Genomic DNA, 20344 nt, shown 5'->3' with positions numbered 1-20344 from the left:
TCAGTGTTAATTATTTGAATACCAGCTGCAAAATTGTATGGTAGTAAAATACTTTCTCTCCAGATTGGCCTTGGGCAATGTCTTCAGTCTTTTATAACAAAACAGGGTTTGTAAAAATGTGACACAAATCCAACTTTGGTTGTTAGGGTAGTAATTTAGCATAAAACCAATTTTGGTGTGACTATGTGAGAAAATTATGAGTCATCCATGTTGCCAATTTCTTCTTGTAGAGCATGTGGCAAAACGGTAGGAACTGTTTGTCTGTAGACTTCTTTGAAAGTATCTTGAATCTATTATGAAATATCATTGGAGGCAGGAGTCATGACCGTAACCTTAGATCTTAGGTGCAGTCATAAAAATCAGTTACACGTATGAAGTCAGTCTGAATGTAGAAACCCATCAAGAATGTGCGTTGGTGAGCTACTGGGAAAAATATGATCCCCGATGCTGAAGGCGATGATTATTGGGTAAGCTTCTCTTGTATTTGATTAATCTACCCTTCTCATAATGCTTATGCAGTCCAATTAACTCCTTCCTGAGAAAATTTTCTTTGTTTCAGTGAACTTCATTTATTACTAATGTGCAAGATATCCCGTTTTTTCCTCGTGACTGGGAGTAAATGGGAAATGTGTTTGCACTGACGTTCGCGGGTTATCTTTGCAGATACAACGCAAGGAAGTCTACACCATGCGATGCATTCATCTATAGATGAATTTGGAAAGCTTCATTTGGAATTAGGAGACGTTAACAGCCATTTGTAAATAGCGCCAACATTAAAATACACGCTGTGATATTTTATGCCATTATTAACGAAAAATATAACTTTGTTTTTTCGTAAATATTAGTCTGAATAATATTATTTTGGATTATTATTAATAATATAATTGGAAAATTCAAGACCAATCATGGGCAAGACGCTATTAACCAATGAGATAGCAGTTAGTAGCCGGCCAAAAGAGTCGCCGTAAGTGTGTGGAATTTGAGTAGAAAGGCGCATGGTGAGAAGTAGGAATTTTTTCACTGAGGGATCAATTGTCGTGTTTATCCGTTTGATTCCGAAATTTAGTTTGACATTCATTTAATTTCTGTCACATTAGTTATTTTTCGTGATGTGCGAATTGTGGAAGCATAATACGTTAATTGTTATATTGAAATCGTCGAAGGAAAGTAGACATTAATTTGCTGGGGCACAGCCGTTCACAAAATTCAGGTAAGAATAATCTAAGATATGACGCATTTAATTTTCAGACCTCTGGTTTGTTTTAGTGAATTCTGCTATTCTAGCGCCGAGTAAAATCGGTGACCTCAAGTCTTATTCTAAAATATTGAAGCGTTTTACTTAAAGGTTGATCTCTTAAAGGGTAGTAGTGATTAAGAACAACCTACTCAAGGTAAAACATAATCATCATTTAACCATATTGGTGCAAGCGCATTCTAATTTGAATTTGTGTGACATTAATGCATCCCATTACACAAAAGAGAATTCAGTTATCAGAGCAAGAGAGAGACCATTTTAGTTTAAAATCTTAATGAATTATTAATAATGTTATTCATCTTCCCGTGTATTTTCCCCGTTTTGAGTTAAAGCATCATTATGTGGACTTCAGACAGTTTGTTCACAATAATTGTTGCTGAGGGGCTAAGTATCAATCATGCTTCATTACTCTTTTAATTGCAGATGAACATGTCTGGCTCACTCCTCGGAAACGGATTCTCAGGATAAAAGGTATAATTATAGCCGATTTGTAGCATCATCCTGGTTAATGTTGGTCCATAGTTATTTAGGTTTTTTAAAAATATTTTTGTGCGACAATAGATTATTGTAATATTTACCAATGCATGAAGACATGCTTCATTGTGAAGACATGAACACTATGTATTGTAAAAATAACGAGAATTTTAGGTTTAATGGTGGAAGGATCATGAATTTCCATACTCAATATTTTTATTTTCCCAAATAAAATAGCATTAAAGCCTATAATTACTTCAGACCCTAGGTGTTTCTTTGTATGTCTTTGTTATAAAATCAGAGAATACTAACCCGATTCACTCATTTTGTCAAATTATTTGACTACAAACCGGCGTTAAAACCTTTTTCAGATGAGCATTTGTTTATTATTATTGATATTATATCGGTTAAGGTAGGTTTTGGATGCACACAGCCTATACAGTGGTCCGGCAATGCATTAATTTGCTTCTTTTAACAAAAAATATTATCTGACATTTCAGTAAGTCCCTCCTCAATTCTGTACATTTCCTTCCTCCCTTCATTCTTTCTAACATCCCTATCTTATTCCTTCCTCTTATTTGTTTACCTAATGTTCCCCCCTCTGTAACTGTTCCCAAAAGATGTCCTGTACCTCACTACCATCTCTTCCTTCACTTGCTGTCGCATTCCAATCCCCTATCACAATAAAATGTTTTCCTCCAGGAACATCCACAATTACAGGTATGTTCTCCAGCCGATTTTATACCCTCTCCATATCTTCCTTCTTATAAATGCTTGGTGGCCTGTTGACCAGAACAATGAGCAAGTTCTTTCGTTCAACTTTTACTTATGATAGTAATATACTATCAGACCCTTGCTCTTTGTTTACTACATGTGTGCCAACCTCTTATTTCCTAAATAATGCCTCCCCTCAATTGTTCTCTTCCCCTCCACTGTTGTACTGTGTAACTATCACTCGGGTCATCCCCACTGTCCTTCCATCTTACCTCTCCCAGCCATTAAGCATCTATATTTCCTCTTTCCTTCTCTTGTTTTATGTTCTGTACTTTTTTATGTCCTCAATAGTGTCCTTACATTCCAAGTGTTCCTCTTTTAACTAATTCGGACCTTTACTGCATCACCTGTGCTGTTGCTTTGAAAGGATTTCGTGAGCTAGCGACTGAGGAAGCCTTGCCTCCCCTGATGCCAGTCACAACACATGGCTGATTGTGCCCAGTCCCATCGTTGGATTCATTTTCGTTGTGGCAGGACTCATTTTCATTATTACATCAATCCTTAATGTCTTTGGATAATTAATTGAAGTAGTTTCCCTTACCTGTTGCAATAATGTTTTTAATGTAACACCATCACAATATTGGGGCAGAAGCCTTTACAGCCGCCTCAATGAGGTACAGATTTTGTGTAAGGCACCTTTCATTTGGCTCCTACCCCTCGACCTATCTGTCAATGGTGACTACTGGAAGCAAATATCATTGCTCCACCAGCATACGACTAGGGGTCATCAGAACACACAAGCCCTTACACCACGTCAAGGTTGTTGTCAATGAGGAGAGCATTTGTTTATTTTGGTACTTAGTTGCCAGTTCAATTTATGACAGGTCTTAAAGCCATCATTCTGTTGTCTCATTATTAGAAGTTTGCATTTTGGTCCACGGATTTCAGTTTTTAGCTCCAGAAAGCTAATTTGATTATTCAATAAATAATGAGTAAGAAGCTTATTTTTTGGTGCCATACTAGTACTCGTTTAATTTTACTCTTTCCCCTTATGTGGTGGGTCATTTCTTAGAAGTTATTTTATGATTTGAAATAATAGTCTCTAAGCAACTAATGAGATAACTTTTCCTTCTTTAGTAATATGATACATTTTTACTTATAATTTTTTGCATTATGACTTTAAAATATGTCTTGAAAAATGTGTTCCTATTGCTCATTCTCCAAACCTTCAAATCATTGTTTCACCTTTGTCACTGATGTAATTTTTTAGAACAATAAACCAGTGTCAATTTATTGATATATTTTCCTTATCCTAGACTCTCTTAGCATACGCCACATGCTTAATCTGAAGGAGAGGTGATCTACAGCTTGGGCCTTAGTTTCTGGTGTACTGCGCGTGATCGCAGCAATCAGATGTGACCGGCGTCTGCTGGACTGTTGGTTGTATTCAACATTTTACGAACAAGCCAACTTAAAATGGAGTATTTTAGTATTCAAGAGCAACGTGTTCTCATTCGTTATCTGTACTTGCGTGGTATGACAGCTATTGAAATTCATCGACAGTTGAGCGATACATGCAAAGGTGTTATGGATGTGAAAAATGTGCGAATGTGGGTTCGACGGTTTGTAGAAGGTCGAGAGTCGTGTGAAAACATGCCAAAGAAATCACGGCCGCGGACCAGCCGGACCAAGAAAATTATTGCACGAGTGGAGGAAATCATTAAGGAGGACCCTCGAATATGTGTGCGTGATATCGCCTCAGAAGTTGGCATTTCCGTGGGATCTGTGCAGACCATCCTTCACCAAGACTTGGGAATGCTAAAAGTTTCTTCAAGGTGGGTTCTCCGAATACTAATCTACCAACATCAGTTGTTCAATCATAAATGCCTGTAATTTAGGCAATAGTTGACATATTAGTTAAAGGGGTTATATGTAGCACTTTTTACTAGCCATATACGCTCGAATGTTTTAGGTAGGCGTGATATAATCCCTTTGGAGATGGCGGGCTTGAAATATTATTTGGCGCTGGTCAGTGTGGTGTTGTTATTAGGAGGAATATTTATTTTGTTGTTGATGAAATAAATAGGCTGAGCATTGTCTCACGTCATTTCTTCTTGTTTCTAGGAAATTAAAAGTTAAGATAATTATTCATGGGGCAGGGAAATTAGTGAGTGTGTGTGATTGCAATTGATTTTATATGTTTTTATGATGTGGTTCAACTAAATCCCTTTCTTTAATTTTGAATTATTGGGATTTCTAGTTTACGTTCTTAATTTAATGATGTCCAAAAATGCATTGGAAACTATCTTCAATTGCCGTGTGTCAAAATGAATTTTTGCTTATTGGAAAGCTCGAATAGTGCCTATCTATTCATTTACTTTTGGCTCTATATTCTTTCTCCTATTTGTTAGATCATTTTAGGCAGCCTCGATAATGTTTATGCGAAAATGTGAGCAACATAATTTTTTCGGGTGTTGTTTTTAAGTTAATTTCTCCGCTGAAAATAGTTTATAAACTTCGGGACTACGGATCGTCAGGGTTCATCTCGGAGGTTAAACATTTTCTTCCCTTTTTTACCTTCAAGCCTAACTGACTCCTGGCTGAGAGTAAAAATGTTCACTGTGAAAAAAATGCTGCGACGGCTCTTCAATAAAGTTCTTAAATTTACCTTGTCAATATTTATCGCGTAATCATTTCATTCCAAATTGTCAGTGAAATCCGTAGTGTAGCAGCCGTATAAGTTTAATCATGCTCAGTTCGCCTACGGCACCGATGATAATACGTGACGAGCGATCCCACTGCATTAAGATTTTGCTTTCACTTAAACAGTTAGTCTGATAAGGCTCTCGTAAGGTTTACGGGGAATCTTTACTTCCATGTGGTAAAGATGAATGCTTTCAAATTCTAAAGCCAAATATAGTGGAACCTTCCTTTCGTACACTCTGATTTCCTGCTAAATGTTTATTTGACGGAAATCCATTTTTTTAAACCACCATAAGGCCGTATTTTGTTTATTTTCAAGTGCGCTTTATTCTAGTTGGCAGAACTCAAGAGGCTGGGCAATCGCCGTATCTTCCAGAGAAGGTGAAGTGGAGACCCAAGAATCCTCAGGAGGCGATGAGGGAAGTAGAGAATATTCCAAAGGAGGTTTCGAGGGAAGCAGAGAATCTTCTGGAATAGGAAATTCAAGTATCTTCCAAAGTAGGTAATGATGGGAGCAAAGAAACTGCCAGGGGCGGCGATTGCGAGGGAAGTAAGCAAGCCGGTGACCTAAATGCTTTTGTGGTACTAATCATCCTCTGTAAGTGTTTGTGTTGAAAATATTGACTTAACATTTGATTAGGAAGAGAAGGTTATAAAGAAGCATGTGATGCAGTTGTTGAGCAGAACTAGGCATTCAGTGCCAGAATGAAAACATTGCTTTAATTGCTACATAAACTATGGGGTTTCGAGGTTTTTTATAAGTATCAAATTGCATCATGAGGAATAACTGTCGTCCATACACACAAAAATGAAGTGTCACATTTATGAAAAAAAATAATTCCTTCTCCTTTTAAGTGGCCGTGTACCCTACCCGGTACCTATTGAAAATCAAAAGTTATTGAAACACTTGGGAATTTTTCGCAGCTTCAACTTTGGGTATTAACGGACTAACTCGCAAATAGTGGCTACAATCAAGTTCAAGTACTTAGTGTAATGTTCTTGAGTTTGCTTAGGTGAACTGCTCCAGAGAACCTCTAATCCAAAACTTATGTGGCCCTAACTATGAGGCCTACATTTTACTGCATCCTTGTGGTAATATGTAAGACTGAGAGATGCCAACCTCTTAGTCTGGCTTTGCCTTAGTTTTTAATGTCATAATTGGACATTAGTTTTGTTTTGAGAGTGTAAGGGTTCAAGAGAAAAGTACCTGATTCATATGATTTTTGAAAATTTTTCCAGAATGTATGGAAGTGAGCCATGAGAAATTATAGATGGGATGATGATAATTTATAAATAATGAATAAATGCAGTTGAATAATTTTGAATTCTCAAAATGTTTTCATTTCTCTTCCAACCCTAATGTTTCAAATTTTCAGCTGTAGGATCAAAGCTTGAGTTATTACGTCATCATGCACAAAGCTAGTGAAATCAATGAATGGTTTATGGTAAAAGTGATGCATTTAAAATGTCTCAACTGCATTCAACGCCAAATTTATGTCTTAGATTGCATGCACTGAAAGAACGGGTGATCAGGGCAGCAAAAATAAGTTGCTTAACATATTAAAATGATAATTTTAAAAGATTTATGAAAGATATTTTCACCACGCACTTGATTTGATTACAGGACAATGAATTGCCGTATTTCAGAAGATATCCTTCTATGAATTATGTGAAGTTTCTCTACTCATGCATCAGTGCATTGAGGAAGGTGATGCCCATATGAGGATATTTTTGACCTAAAATAAACCATTGTACTCGTAAAATAGTGTGTATATCTGCATAGGAAATAAATACACTGCTATTCGACAACAGCTGTTGTATAGCACTGGATGCATGGGAGTGGGTAGGGCAGGAATCATTGCTCTTCTCCTCTCCAATGATCCCTGCCACACCCCATCCCTTCTACCTCCAATCTTATATTTATTCTCACCCTACCCACCTCCATGCATCTAGTGCTATATAGTTATGGAAACCCTTGCCAGATCAGGATTTGCTTTATCAAAACTGATCGTAGTTAAGTTTCTTTTTGAGTAGTGTAATTTTTTCCTACACATCATCATGTAGTTCCACCAAGTTACACCATCTACCATTGTATAAATGAGTGCGTGCCTTGGATATATATAGCCATTTGCAATAATGAAAAAGAATTATCTAATCGGCTGTTATACTTAAAAATGATCAACTATTTTTGAGCATACTCTTGGTTCTAAGTAAAGTCCATTCTGATAAACTGACAAGTGAAGTAAGTTGGAAAATCACGATTCTAACAAAAACATTTCCGTACAAAAAAACAACTTTTATTTCGCCTATAAGACTTAAAATTGACCAGATACAAAAGTCTTACAAAGGTGTATGCCCTTGCAAATACATAGTTACATGAGATTTACAAAACGTTGTGGACAAAACTGTGCCTGCACCTTAAATAACACTTCTCAAACACAAAGCAACAACCAATATATGCTAAGCGAGCAACAAAATAGAGAGCAGACCATTTCAACATTAGTTTACATAAAATTATAAAACTAATATGCAGCAACAATCATTAAATATCTTTCACTCTATGCAACTCAGCCATACATTAACCAAAGTAGGCTTGCAAGATAGCTGTCATGACATTTCAGCATTTAATGCTCGGCTATAAAAACTGCACTATATAAACCCATTGTCATTAAAACCGCTACCTTTTGAGGCATCCCCGAACCACCAATGCAGTAAAATTTTACCAAAAATGAAAAACAAATTGGTATTACATAAATGACAACATCCAGTCAGAACCTGTTTATCTTCTACACTGTTCTAATTCACAATCCAATCACACATTAAACGCATGCTTAAAAAACATCTTTATAGCAAATTCAGTGGAGAGAGAACTTCATTAGTTGTTTTTCAAAAATGACAATCCCACCACAGCAAATGCACTTCCATCTTGCTCCAGAACTTAATCTTCATCATCCTCTTCGTCTTCATCTTCTTTATCATCCTCATCTTTGTCATCGTCAACTTTGTCATCATCATCTTCTTTCTCATCCTCCAATTCCTTGTCCTCCACCCCATCATCATCCTTCTCATCTTCTTCCCCTGAGGATTCTGTTCTCTTCTCAACTTTCCTTGGTCGCCCACGGCCTGCTCCCCGCTATTGTTTGAAATGAAAATCACACAAAATACAATCATGTTTCTGAATGACATATATCTAACCTTAAACATGCATACGAGTTGAGTGAGGTACACTACTAGTCTGTACATATATTCCCTGACTTCTCCAGCTCAAAAGAAATCCACAATTTTCCAATCATCTAGTAAGGCTAGGGACGTAAACAACCGTAGCGGTTCCCAGAAACTGCGTGAGATGCCACAACGGTAACTTTTTAAGAAGTCATCCGCTATTATACATTTCAATGCGAAAATTTCAAAGTGTAAAAATCATTTGCCTTGACTGGGATCCTGGTCAAGCCGAATGATATTTACACTCTGAAATTGTTGCATTGAAATCCCTAGTGGTCACGTTTAGTTAATCCTTTATATTTAGGTTTAGTTTTTAGTTTGTAGTAATGCAGCAGATATCACAAGAAGGTAATCATACCATTGCTTATCATGAATGAAAATATAATTTACTTTATTAGTAAAGAAAATTAAATTATTTAAATCAGTTTTCAGTTATGAAGAAAGGCATAACAGATAGTAATATTATCATTATGGTCATGTGATGGATTTTTATCTTTCTATAGGTATTTGAGAAACAATTTCTTGGACATAAGCAAAGTAGCCTGACAGTTAGTGGTAAGTTTGGGACAATTAATGTAAACTATTACACTATAGTATAGACTTCCAAAACCACCTACACACAACTGCACTGGCAACTCTTGCTCAACTACATTTGCTTTTCCACCACATCATTCTTTTGAACTACTTCCATGCCTTCCATAATGTCTATATTCTAGTTTCTTCTTCCTTGTTTACCAAGCATTCTTTCTTTTATCACAACCTTCAACATCCTGCTGCTTCTTTCTACCTTGGGTTCCTTTCTGCCTTCCAATTTTTTCTCAATGCTTCATCTACCTAGTAGAGGGTGTGGCAACATAACTTCTGTTTCTCAAATGCAGAACGCTTTCAAAAAAAGTAAGTTAAGTCGCCACACTCTATATAGTCCAGTTGAAAGCTGGTGGCCTCGACCTGTGCAGGAAGAGGCATGAATTGCGCAAAATTTGGCCTGAGAGGGGTGGAAGACAGGTAGGCTAAGGCCTAGGGTAACTGTTTAACAGAGCAGTCAATGGTTGTGGAAGGATTGGTGAACAGCTTTGAAGACATTGCCAAGAGCACACTAGAGTATTGCTCTCAGCTAACAGGTTTTTGCAATTGAAAAATTTTCCATGCTACATTAGCACTATTCTCTCAATATTTGACTTAAAAACTTTCATCCACATCCCCCTCCTACGTATCCTTCTTGGAATGGGTACCCTCTAGGTCAGGCTAACTTACATCTGTGCATGGGCCACCAACTTTCAACCAAGCTATACTTAATCTGCCTTTCTCTGACTAGCTAAATTTCTCCATTCTCTGAATCCACATCTCATCTCTTCAGTGCACTTGTGCTTTTTGAAGTCCCTCTTCAGTTCCTCGTACTTCTTTCCTTCCTTCCTTGCATCCAACAAGTCTATCCTATACCTTCCCTTCCTCATTTGCTTTATTGTTTTCTCCTGTCATGGATCTTAGCATACCATTGCCAATTTAAATGATTTGTATCCATATTTCCGATCAGCTTATGACTTCTCCCAACAATCTTCTCTCCTCCCCCACCACACCTAGCACTCCCTCATTTTTTAGCCTTTGTGTCCATTTCACCTTATCTATCTTTCTCTAATTTACATTTCAAAAGCCTCCAATCCACACCTATTATCTTGCCTCAATGACCATGTTTCTATACTGTAACCACTTTCCATTTCGAAGTCTTCATGAGCCTATCTTAACATCCTTACTCTAATGTCTCTGTCATCAATTCCCGCCTTGTGAAAGATGCTTTATCTAATGTAATTCTAATTAATCCTTACTATTCAGACCATTTTGGTCCAAAAAACTTCCAAAATATACTTTATACTTTCAGGCTTCACTTCGTGTTTTTGTTTGATGTCCATATTAAAAGAGTTTCTAATTTTCCACAGACTTAATTTCACCATACAATGCATTTCACTGACTGGCAACATCATCAGGTACAAGTGACACACACAGCTGTTGAATATATACCCATCAGACAGAGGAGAGGGGGAAGTTGAAGGTATGGGGTGTGGGTTTTCTGGGACTTCAAAGTCAAGCATCTACTAACTTTAATGCAATAATTGCAACGCTTATTATGTTAGTCAAACTGGGAGGAATTTCAAAATGAGCCCAAGAACACGCAGTTGTTACAAAAAGCAAAACCCCCCTATTCCCTCTTTGCTGAACACCTCTTAGATTGTAACCATACTAGCAATTTTGTCCCAGAAATACATGTCTTCTGTAAAGGATTGAAAATGGATGCTCTAAAGCTAATCAACATTCGAAGGCACTTGGCGGATCCCAATACAACACTGTAATAAGCAATAATTCACCTCTCCCCTCTCCTTTCCAAAAATTGACCAAGGGTAAACAAACCCAACGGTTCAGCATACTCAGTTGCATCTACGCCATGACCAGACACAAAGGAAAGTCATAACCAAAACAACACTGTTCTTTCATTTTGTTTCCTCTTTCCTGGACCACCGACTTTCACTTCCAAAAAATCCACTGACACTACACAGCCACCCCTTTCCCCAAGGGTAAACAAATCCAACAGTTCTAAATAGCCGTCCACTTCACGCCCCCCTCCCCTCCAATAAACCAAGACCAGACCCAGTACTTAGTCATAACCAAGGCGACACCACCTCTTCTTCCTTTAACCGAAAAAGCCATGACCACCGACTTTGAAGTCCCAGAAACCTCCCCCCCCAATGTTCAACAACCCCCTCTCCTCTGTCTGATGGGTATTTATTCAATAGCTGTTTGTCACTTGGAACATATAATACCGCAAGTCGGTGAAATGCATTATACTGTGAAATCAAGTCCGTGGAAAATTACGAACTCTTTTAATATGGACACTTCCAAGATAGGTCAAGTGCTCCACCTAATGTAGTTTATGAACTCACATTTAAATATTTAATTTAGCATTCCTCTTTCTTGAAAACCACATAACCTGTTTTGCTTACATTTATTCTCATCCCATAGTTATCACACTGGCTTTCCAATGCACTCAGCAGTGTCTGCTATCCCAGGCTGACTGGCAAACAAAAGCTTGATCATTAGCAAATCTGATTTCATGAATTCCCAGCTGACTTTCATTTCTAAATCCATTAGTCTTCAATCATTTCCAAATACAATGAGAAGCACAGGTGATAATGGACACTCGTGTATTACCCCTCTTCCAAACACTGCCCATCTGCCACTCATGCCTGAGCAGGTAGTGAAGTAGTATCCTACCCATCCTTTTTTTGCAATACATTTATTAATTCTACCCTATTCACTCTATCAAATTCTTTCTTGAAATCTATAAAACATGCAAATGCATCCTGATTGTATTATTGTGATCTTCTCCATTTGTGACTGCATTACTACTGTGGCATCATGCTTGCATCTCTCTTTTCTGAACCCCAACTTATCATAACCTAAGTATTTATTTTCCCTATTCCCCATCCTCTTATTGATGATCCTGAGAACTACATTAATTTTGGGCAAAATCAAGCATTGTTAAGTAGTCCTCACGTATGCCTGCCTTCAACTTTTTTGAAATAGGATCTAAACCAGATATGACGAAATCTTATGGCCAAATCTCACCCTTGTAAATACTACAAATTAATCCATAAAAACTCTTGTTACCATGTTCTCCTAAACCTTACCAATATTTCCAAGGGAATGTTGTCCCCAGTCTTGATATTAATTATCTTAATGCCCTTTCTGTCTTCTTGCCATCAAATAAACATGGACCATAAGTATGTTCACCTATGCCATATTCTCTTTGTGTGAGGTAACCCTGCTGGACTACTGTCCTCTCCATAAAATTCTTGTATACACAAATATTCCTTCCATTTATCTTGAATCTTTCCACATTCAAATTAATATTTTTCCCGATTTATTTTTGATTGTTTGAACAGATTTTCCCATCCTACTAACTCAGAGTTTACATATTTTGTTCTCTTATCTATCTTTTTTATCATCTCATCCATAATCCATGGTTTCCCTGTCCTTTCCTAACTATTAGTCCAATAGTTTCTTTTCCATCCTTCGATATCCCTCTTTTGATATGTTCCCATTCTTCCTCTATAAAAGCCAGCGCCCTTACCTCTATCATGATTTTCTCTACAGCCCGCTGATATTTCTTCCTTGTCAATCTGGTTAATGGCTCTATGTTCCCTTTCCTAAACTCTCTTCCATGCTTTATCTTTTTGAATTGGACAGTACACTTCATCATTGCTAAATTGTAATCAGAGTCCACATCCGCTCCCGGGAAACTATATGAATTGATTATGCTGTTTCTAATTCTGTGCCTAACCATAATCTAGTCTATCTGATACCTTCCTGAGTCCCCCAGCATTTTCAATGCATACCTATGCTTTTTGTGATGTCTAAATTAAGTGTTGGTGATGATTAATGCCGGTATCCTGCAGAATTTTTGATTTCTCCAAGTGGTTCCTAAACCATAAACCACAACCACACTAACATCTCTTCTGTCATTTACTGTTGCTCCAATCCGCCATCACTCTCAGATGTTTCTCCCAGGGAACCTAACTATACTACTACAGCTAACCATAATCTAGTCTATCTGATACCTTCCTGAGTCCCCCAGCATTTTCAGTGCATACCTATGCTTTTTGTGATGTCTAAATTAAGTGTTGGTGATGATTAATGCCGGTATCCTGCAGAATTTTTGATTTCTCCAAGTGGTTCCTAAACCATAAACCACAACCACACTAACATCTCTTCTGTCATTTACTGTTGCTCCAATCCGCCATCACTCTCAGATGTTTCTCCCAGGGACACCCACAATTATGTCCTCTAACTGTTCATATACCATGCCAACATCATCCTAGTATGAATGCTGGGCACTTTTAGATTAGAACACTGAACAGGTTTGTCGATTCAACTCTTACTTCAACTAATAATATTTTATCAGATGCTTTCTCTTTGTTTACAACACTTCTTCCTACCTTTTTCTTCAGCTTTGTTGCCACCCCTTGGTGGCTCTCTTCTCCTCTGCAGTGTACTACTCAATAACTACCACTCCATTAATCCCTACTACCCTTCCATCTCACATCACTCAGCCCTAAAACATCTACAGGTATATTTCCTCTCTCTCGCTTTAAATTATCTAATTTTCCTGCCCTCAACATCATCCATACATTCACGTCCCTATTCTAACTAGTTTGGTTATCTTGGTAGCTCACTTTTTCGCTTTTCATGGATTTGGTGGGATGATGCTCATGGATGCATTGCCTCTCTTGCTGCCGGGCACACACAGCAGTCAATCGGGCTAATTTCCATAGTTGCCAGGGCTTATTGTCTATGCTGTACAGCATCACATTCTTGGGATTAACAATTGAGTTGGTTTCAAGTTGCCTTCCTCAAGTGTCTCAAAGTGAAGCCATCACACAGGGTGCCTTTGCTACTTTCTCATTGAGGGACAGATATGTACAGTGACTACCTCTTATCTACCGTTTGAAATATCTGGCATGAGTAACCCTGCCAGGAGCAAATATCATTGCCTCCTTCAGGGCAGCTATAGGGGTCATCAGCACGTACTGGCCCTTCCACCACATTAAGGTTGCAGTCTTTAAGTTCATATCATATATTTATTTAATTATGTTTTATGTTTTCATATTTTATTATTAATACCATATCAATAATTTATCGTGAAGGGAGGAGAGTCGACCCAGATGGGCCATAATTCTGAATAGGAAACCAGTTAGAAGGGTAGTGAATAGAAGCAAGTAGTTGATAGAATATTTTTTGGTAAAGAGAAAGCAGACCAATCCAGTGATAATCCACGTGTGTATGCTGACAGGTAGTCTCCAGAAAGACGAAATAGACAAGTTTATATGAAATTAGAAGAAATAATCAGGAACAAGTTGGGAAGGAAGCACCTTATAGAATGGGAGTTTAGAATTCACTGGTAGGAGTTAGAGCTACCCAGTGCGGATGCAGATTCATACCATAATTCATAATTTACTTGTCATGAAATCCAATTTAAAATTAAAAAGGATGGGGACGGGTAAGAGAATTCTGAAGTGGCGCTTCTAAGGTCAATCAAGAGTAAAAATTGAGTAGTACCGAGTAAAACCTAAAAAAATATCTAAAAGTGGATAGAGGAACAAAAGAGGTTTTAGGAGATGGACCTTATTAATGGGATAGAAAGGGCAGCAAAAGGAAGATTAGGAATGGTAGACTATTAGGATTAGGAAATAAGGATTATAGGAGAGATGATTGAGAGAATGGATGAAAGTAAAAAATGGAAGAATCTTATCACCAAATGTAGAAAAACATAGAAAAAGCTAAATAATGAACTCGTGCAAGAACTGATTAGGGCCAGGGAAATGGTGAAAAGATCGGTGCAAGGATATGTAGAAATTCCATAGGCAGGAGAGAGTTGAAGTACTGTGTAAATAAGTAGTTTGGAAATAAACTATGCCTAGCATAAGAGATAAGACAGTAAAGTTATTAATGGAGCCAGGAGAGATTCAGGGAAGTTGGAAATAATAAATAGAAGATTTTTATGGTAAGGTCAGCCAGTTTAGAAATAGTAAGGGGATTCAACAAAGACTAGGCTAATTTGAGTGTAGGATTACTAGATAGCAAGATAGAACAAGAGATGAAAGAGATAATGTCAAGCGTAATAACAACAGTAGTAGATAATATCCCCATGGAATAGTTAAGACTTGAGAGATGAATGGAAGGATGAGATTCTTTGTTCTTATACACAGCAATTATGAGGAAGGCTTTCAGCCAAACAGTATTCTTAAATCAATTTTGATAACATCCCAAAGTAGAGGTTAGCAACATTAAATGGAGACTATAGGATTGTAAATTTAATTTCACAAGCAGCAAATGTAGCTGGGACTCTACAGTAGAAGGTTAGAAAAAAGTACAAACAACTAGACAAGGATATCAGTTTGGTTTTAGAAAGGGAGGAGGAATGTGTGATGCCATTACAGTGGTGAGAGGATTAGTGGGAAGTAATATTGATAATAATCAGGATGTTTTGGTCTACTCCATGGATTTTGAGAAGACTGAGCAGAGTAGAGTGGGAAAAGTTGATGGAAACATTGTGAAGTATGAGTAGACTTGAGGGATAGGTAACTTATTCGAAACTTATGCATGCATGAAATGGCACAGAAAAGGGTAGCAGCGGGAGAATAGGATGAGCAGTGATAGGTAGGGGATTGAGACATGGTTGCCCTTTATCAGCAGTACTTCACAACATATACCTTGTACATTTACTTAAAGCAGTGACTAGCAGGCCCAAAGTAGTCTTTTGGGAGGTTTTTATGAAGAATTTTTTTTTAAAGCTTATATATCAATTTTCTTTGCATTCTAGTTATTTACTGTACACACTATTACTCTTTTAGATTACACTGCACTTAACAATTAAGTTTTGGATGAAGACAGCATTCTTAAGAAAAATGACTAACAGTAGATGAGTTATGGCAGAAATAGTGATATTAGGTTTACTTCGAGCCTGAATTGCAAAATTTATACATACTTAAACTTGTCAAGAAATATCTGAAGGGGAAATTGAGATGGTGGCTTCTAATAATATGAATAAGATATTCAAAAGGCAAAGCTACATTATATTAGAATTCAACATTAAGTGCAAGTTTTTATTTGGACTCAGATGGATAATACAGTTAATATAAATTTCTGGAACCACTTAAAAATTCAAATAGAGTTGCCTTAAGGTCAGCATTAATTTCACTGATATTCTAAATGTTTGACATTAATTTATCTTCAATACTTATACAAAATATTAAGAGGCTAATAAATGCAAAAATCTGTGCATGAACAAAAATATTTACCTGCACACATTCTTTTAAAACCTTTAAATGTTAACTCATCAATCACACGTGGAATTTTTAGGAAAGTGAACTTGCAAAATGATACAGAAATATGTCCACTAATAGATTTGCTGAAATTATTTCCTTGAACTATACTTTTACAGACAGTAATAGTTTTGTCAGAAGTTGAAAGTATGTAAGCAACCCTACTCTTTAAAATTAAAAACTTGGATTTCACAAAAATAATTGATTGTGGTAAAAAAATTGGTATGATCGAATAGGTGACATCTTCAGGGCCTAGGTTATTACAGGTCATGGGAGATATGTTGGGGAAACTTGAGCAAGTGGGCTTCTCTGGAAAAAGTTAGTTTCCCACAATGATCAAATATTTTTTTAAATGTTCAGTTAATTCATGGATCATAAATTTTACTGTTGCTTACTCATGAAGCCTTTGTGTAGTGTGTGGCAGGTAGGTACGTAGAGGTATTAGCGAAACAAAATATTCAGCCAACATGGCACCTATGATGTATGTTAAGGATGCCTCCTTAGAAGTTCGAAAGCAAATTGATATAATCACAGTGGTATATGTAGTAGCCTATCGTGACACAAAGGGTTTCTAGGACCTCTTCTCACATTTATAAGTGTTTCCCTGATGAATTTGATTGATTGTTTCTAAAGAAAATGGCATAATTGTGGGAGATTGTGGTTACCCAATGATATCCCTTAATACAACAGCAAAACCTAATTGTCTTGCTTTTCTGATAGTTAACCTTCCTGGCAAACCACAGTCAGCCCAAAAAGAGGATCCCCAGTATGCTGTTTTAATTTCAAGAGCTGTGGGACTGAGTGTGAGGTGAACCCTACCCTGACCAATCAAATAAACAAAAAAAGATATTGTCAGCAACCAGCAAATAGTGGGGGTCATTCCCAGAGTCAAAATTATTTATACTAATTTGTGTAATGAACCCTTTCTCTGTGGTTCCATCTGCGGGATCCTACTTCTCACATGAAGCAAAAATGGAGGGTATAATGTCTCTGTAGCCTTTATTACCCCCAAAATGATCTAAATAATAAAAACATGGAATAAATAAAAATAATCTAGATTCACTGTTTACTTATTGGAAAATTGTTATTGCCTTATTTTTACAGACATAAATTTTATAAAATTTCATGGAATGATAGCACACCACAGACGGTGAAAATGTACGTTCACAGGAGTGAAGGGTTAATATAGCAATGCATATCAGGAGAATTAATAAATTTTCAAAGGGAATCACAAAAAGGAAAAATTAAGAGGAGATATGGTTAATGGCATAAGTGTAATATTAGGAAAGCGACTCTCAAAGTTCACAAATTTTTGCCATTTTGCAATGACCATTCTAATTGATCGGGGCACCCTAAAAAATTAGAGTAGACGCCATACCTACGATGGAATGGTATTCTGAATTCACAACAGACCAAGCAAATATTTAATAGAAATCTTTTGTTGATATTCAGCAAAAATTATAGTGAATTAAATCAATGGAAGCAGCTACATTGGAAAATACCTTTAGTCCCAACAATAAATCCTGATCAATGAGAAAACAAATATTTTTGGTCATTAATGTCAGTAGGTACAGATTATTTTCCATTTTGATGGCTAAATTTAAAATGACACATTTTTGATTTCTTTGTATTTTAATATATCTATTTAGAAAAATATCTACTGCTTCACTTATCCAGATTAATAACTTAATTGGACGACTCCCAACAAGAAGTATTTTACAGCAAAGATGATAACACCCAATGGAAATCATACAATAAGGATCTCACGGATCTACCCTTATCTATTCGTATCACATTTTACGCGTATATTTCAAATAAAAGCAGTCTTTCATGATTATGAGAGCTCATTACTGTAGGCAATTATGGTCGTATAAAAGGAAGTAGAGATTATTAGATATTTCAAAATATTTACTCTAATGATTTTAATCTTTTCATATGAAATTGACAGAGAATTATACTTTGAATTAAATGATTCAGCGTGGGGCTTGACTCAAAATTATGAACAGCTAAGTATTAATACTTACAAAGAAAAAGTCTTCCACCAACTTTTATTGCATAAATGACAAAAAAGTATGCCAACCCTGAGATCTCATCAAAATCCTTACCTTTACAGGTGTCGCCTTCTTGCTCTTAGGTGGTCTTCCTCTTCCTCTCTTTGCTGGTGCTACATCCGAGTCTCCACCAGCATTTAGTTTCTCTTCTTTCTCTTTGGCAGTTGCTGCCCTCGCTCGCTTCTTTGGTGCAGCATCTCCCTGATAGTCAAGTTATTTGTAACACTACTTATCAATTCTACTGTATATCATCTTCTAGTGACGGTGCCCTTAAGATAAAACGCCCGTTTCTTTGATTAAAAAAATATTTTTTCAAACTTATGCTGTTTCAATTGAGGAACAATTTTACAGTAGTCACCTGTTTAACTTAGTTCCTTCCTTATAAATACCGATCCGGATTCCTTCCACATCACACTTATTCTTTTTAAATGGCGTTTGCATATATTCATCATTACTAAATTTACGATTAATCTTGACTTAAAAATCTTATTTCATTTCTTTTTCCATAAAAAATGCGATGTCTCAAGTACCCAATTGGTTCATTCGTGACTTTCATGGGGTTGAAAGTGACAGTATACCAGTTCCTCAACATTGTTTAACAAACAAACAGAAACTTCCAGCAAATCAACAGAATCGCAAATTCTTAATCATGAAAAGACAGTCAAGGCATTAATGTTCCTTAAGACGGAACGAACGAATTGATTTTCTGGAGTTTCCTGAACGAACTTAAGTATCTTTAGGCAACATAATTTTATTTAAAACAGCTAATGCATACGTACCTTGGCTTCCACCACAGTGGCTGCTTTTTTTGGCGGTCTACCCCGACCTCGCTTCTCTGTTGAAACCCCCTTTTCATCAGCCATTTCAATTGATAATTTGTCACAAACGCAGGATGGCCCTGTGAAGAACTTACTTTGAGCAAAACTTATACAAAATCAGCGCGTGGCCAGAATATCCACCATTAATTAACAATTACCTCTAACAAAAGGGGGCGAATGAAATAGCTCTGAGTATATTAAATCCAGCACGTCCCCATAATATTAACAAATTCGGAATTCATTTGCTAATTTATAACACCCTACCCTATTGTGCAACGACTTTTATAACAGATTTAATTTGCGTGTAAACTACAGTACATTCATTTTCTGTGGATTTAGCGGCAAACGAAATTTTCTTATATAGCACTTACTTTAAACACTTGTTCTTGTTCCGCGCCCGCCATTTTCAAATTACCTGGCAGGGCACAAATGATTAAAGCACAAAAGCCGATTTCCTCCCCCCTTCCCTTCTTACAGGCTCTCCGGAGACTTATATTTTACACAACAAATATTTAAAAATTGGTTAGTTAAACTACTGTAATCACTGGGCAAACCTCATTTCAGAATGTACCCGAATATTTAGCAAAAACACCTTATGACTTCGGGTCATTTTCGATCCGCCGGGACGCCATAGCTATTGCAATTATGCTACAAATATTCGCCATAAATTCGCAAGAAAGCTTACATACAAGGCTATTCTCTAACTAAGAGTTCGCTCATATCTATATTATTTTGCTCCTTCCTCAGATTATTTTTTAACGTAAATACATATGTATGGGGGGTGAAAGCTATCAATAAGGACATACCTTTACTGGAGACAATGGCAGCCGGTTAGGACGATGCGCGCCACTCCCGCCGAATTGACATACGTTGATACGTCACATCGGTGCACTAACCAATCGAAATCAGGTATAACGCGTGCAAGGGTACAGGCAAGTAAGCCGATGTAATTTTTGATGCTGTTCCATTGACCGAGTGATTCCGGAGGCTGCAGATTTGCCCACTTTGTGATTTCCATCGCAACAGTTTACTGCTACTTTTGTTCACATAATTGTATTGGCTCTAATCGATGTAAACAAGCGAAGAAAGGCTGGCCGACGGGGATATTTCGTGTAGGGCAGAACCAATTGGCTTAGGTAAAGTAGAATACTATGCAAAGTGATTGTTTTCTTCAAATGCACTCAGTTTTTGTGCATAACTGTATTTCATTTTTGACAACACCTTTCTAATACT

The 20344-nt window shown here is 36.9% G+C and overlaps 1 protein-coding gene and 1 long non-coding RNA gene across 3 annotated transcripts; one reads left to right on the top strand and one right to left on the bottom strand.

Moving 5' to 3' along the window:
- Positions 1-978: 978 nt before the first annotated feature.
- Positions 979-6450, top strand: LOC139695097 (uncharacterized). Its single transcript, XR_011702270.1, has 4 exons — positions 979-1210; positions 1679-1726; positions 3760-4278; positions 5481-6450. It is a non-coding gene; the product is annotated as an uncharacterized lncRNA (long non-coding RNA).
- Positions 6451-7432: 982 nt separating this feature from the next.
- LOC139695116 (prothymosin alpha-A-like) lies at positions 7433-20101 on the bottom strand. Of its 2 annotated transcripts, none has more exons than XM_071593749.1 (4): positions 19918-20101; positions 19073-19191; positions 18348-18494; positions 7433-8279 (listed from the first exon to the last, which is right to left on the bottom strand). In XM_071593749.1, exons 2-4 carry the CDS (start codon positions 19154-19156, stop codon positions 8085-8087), a joined length of 426 nt encoding a protein of 141 aa, XP_071449850.1. In that variant the 5' UTR covers positions 19157-19191; positions 19918-20101; the 3' UTR covers positions 7433-8084. The 2 variants fall into 2 exon arrangements, with proteins under 2 accessions (XP_071449850.1, XP_071449851.1); XM_071593750.1 differs by lacking the exon at positions 19918-20101 and adding an exon at positions 19483-19502.
- Between the last annotated feature and the right edge of the window lie 243 nt (positions 20102-20344).

The sequence above is a fragment of the Hetaerina americana genome, unplaced genomic scaffold, assembly GCF_022747635.1.
Source record: "Hetaerina americana unplaced genomic scaffold, ioHetAmer1.1.p SCAF_6, whole genome shotgun sequence".
NCBI classification, from domain to species: domain Eukaryota; kingdom Metazoa; phylum Arthropoda; class Insecta; order Odonata; family Calopterygidae; genus Hetaerina; species Hetaerina americana.
This window is presented reverse-complemented; position numbering and strand designations above follow the sequence as displayed.

Bases quoted from the DNA above. Each gene is read 5' to 3' on its own strand.
- LOC139695116 (XM_071593749.1), bottom strand. From the start codon at position 19,156: ATGGCTGATGAAAAGGGGGTTTCAACAGAGAAGCGAGGTCGGGGTAGA. The intron at 18,495-19,072 runs GTACGTATGCAT...CTTGACTATCAG, and splicing joins CCACTGTGGTGGAAGCCAAG to GGAGATGCTGCACCAAAGAA. The intron at 8,280-18,347 runs GTAAGGATTTTG...TTCAAACAATAG, and splicing joins AGAAGGCGACACCTGTAAAG to CGGGGAGCAGGCCGTGGGCG.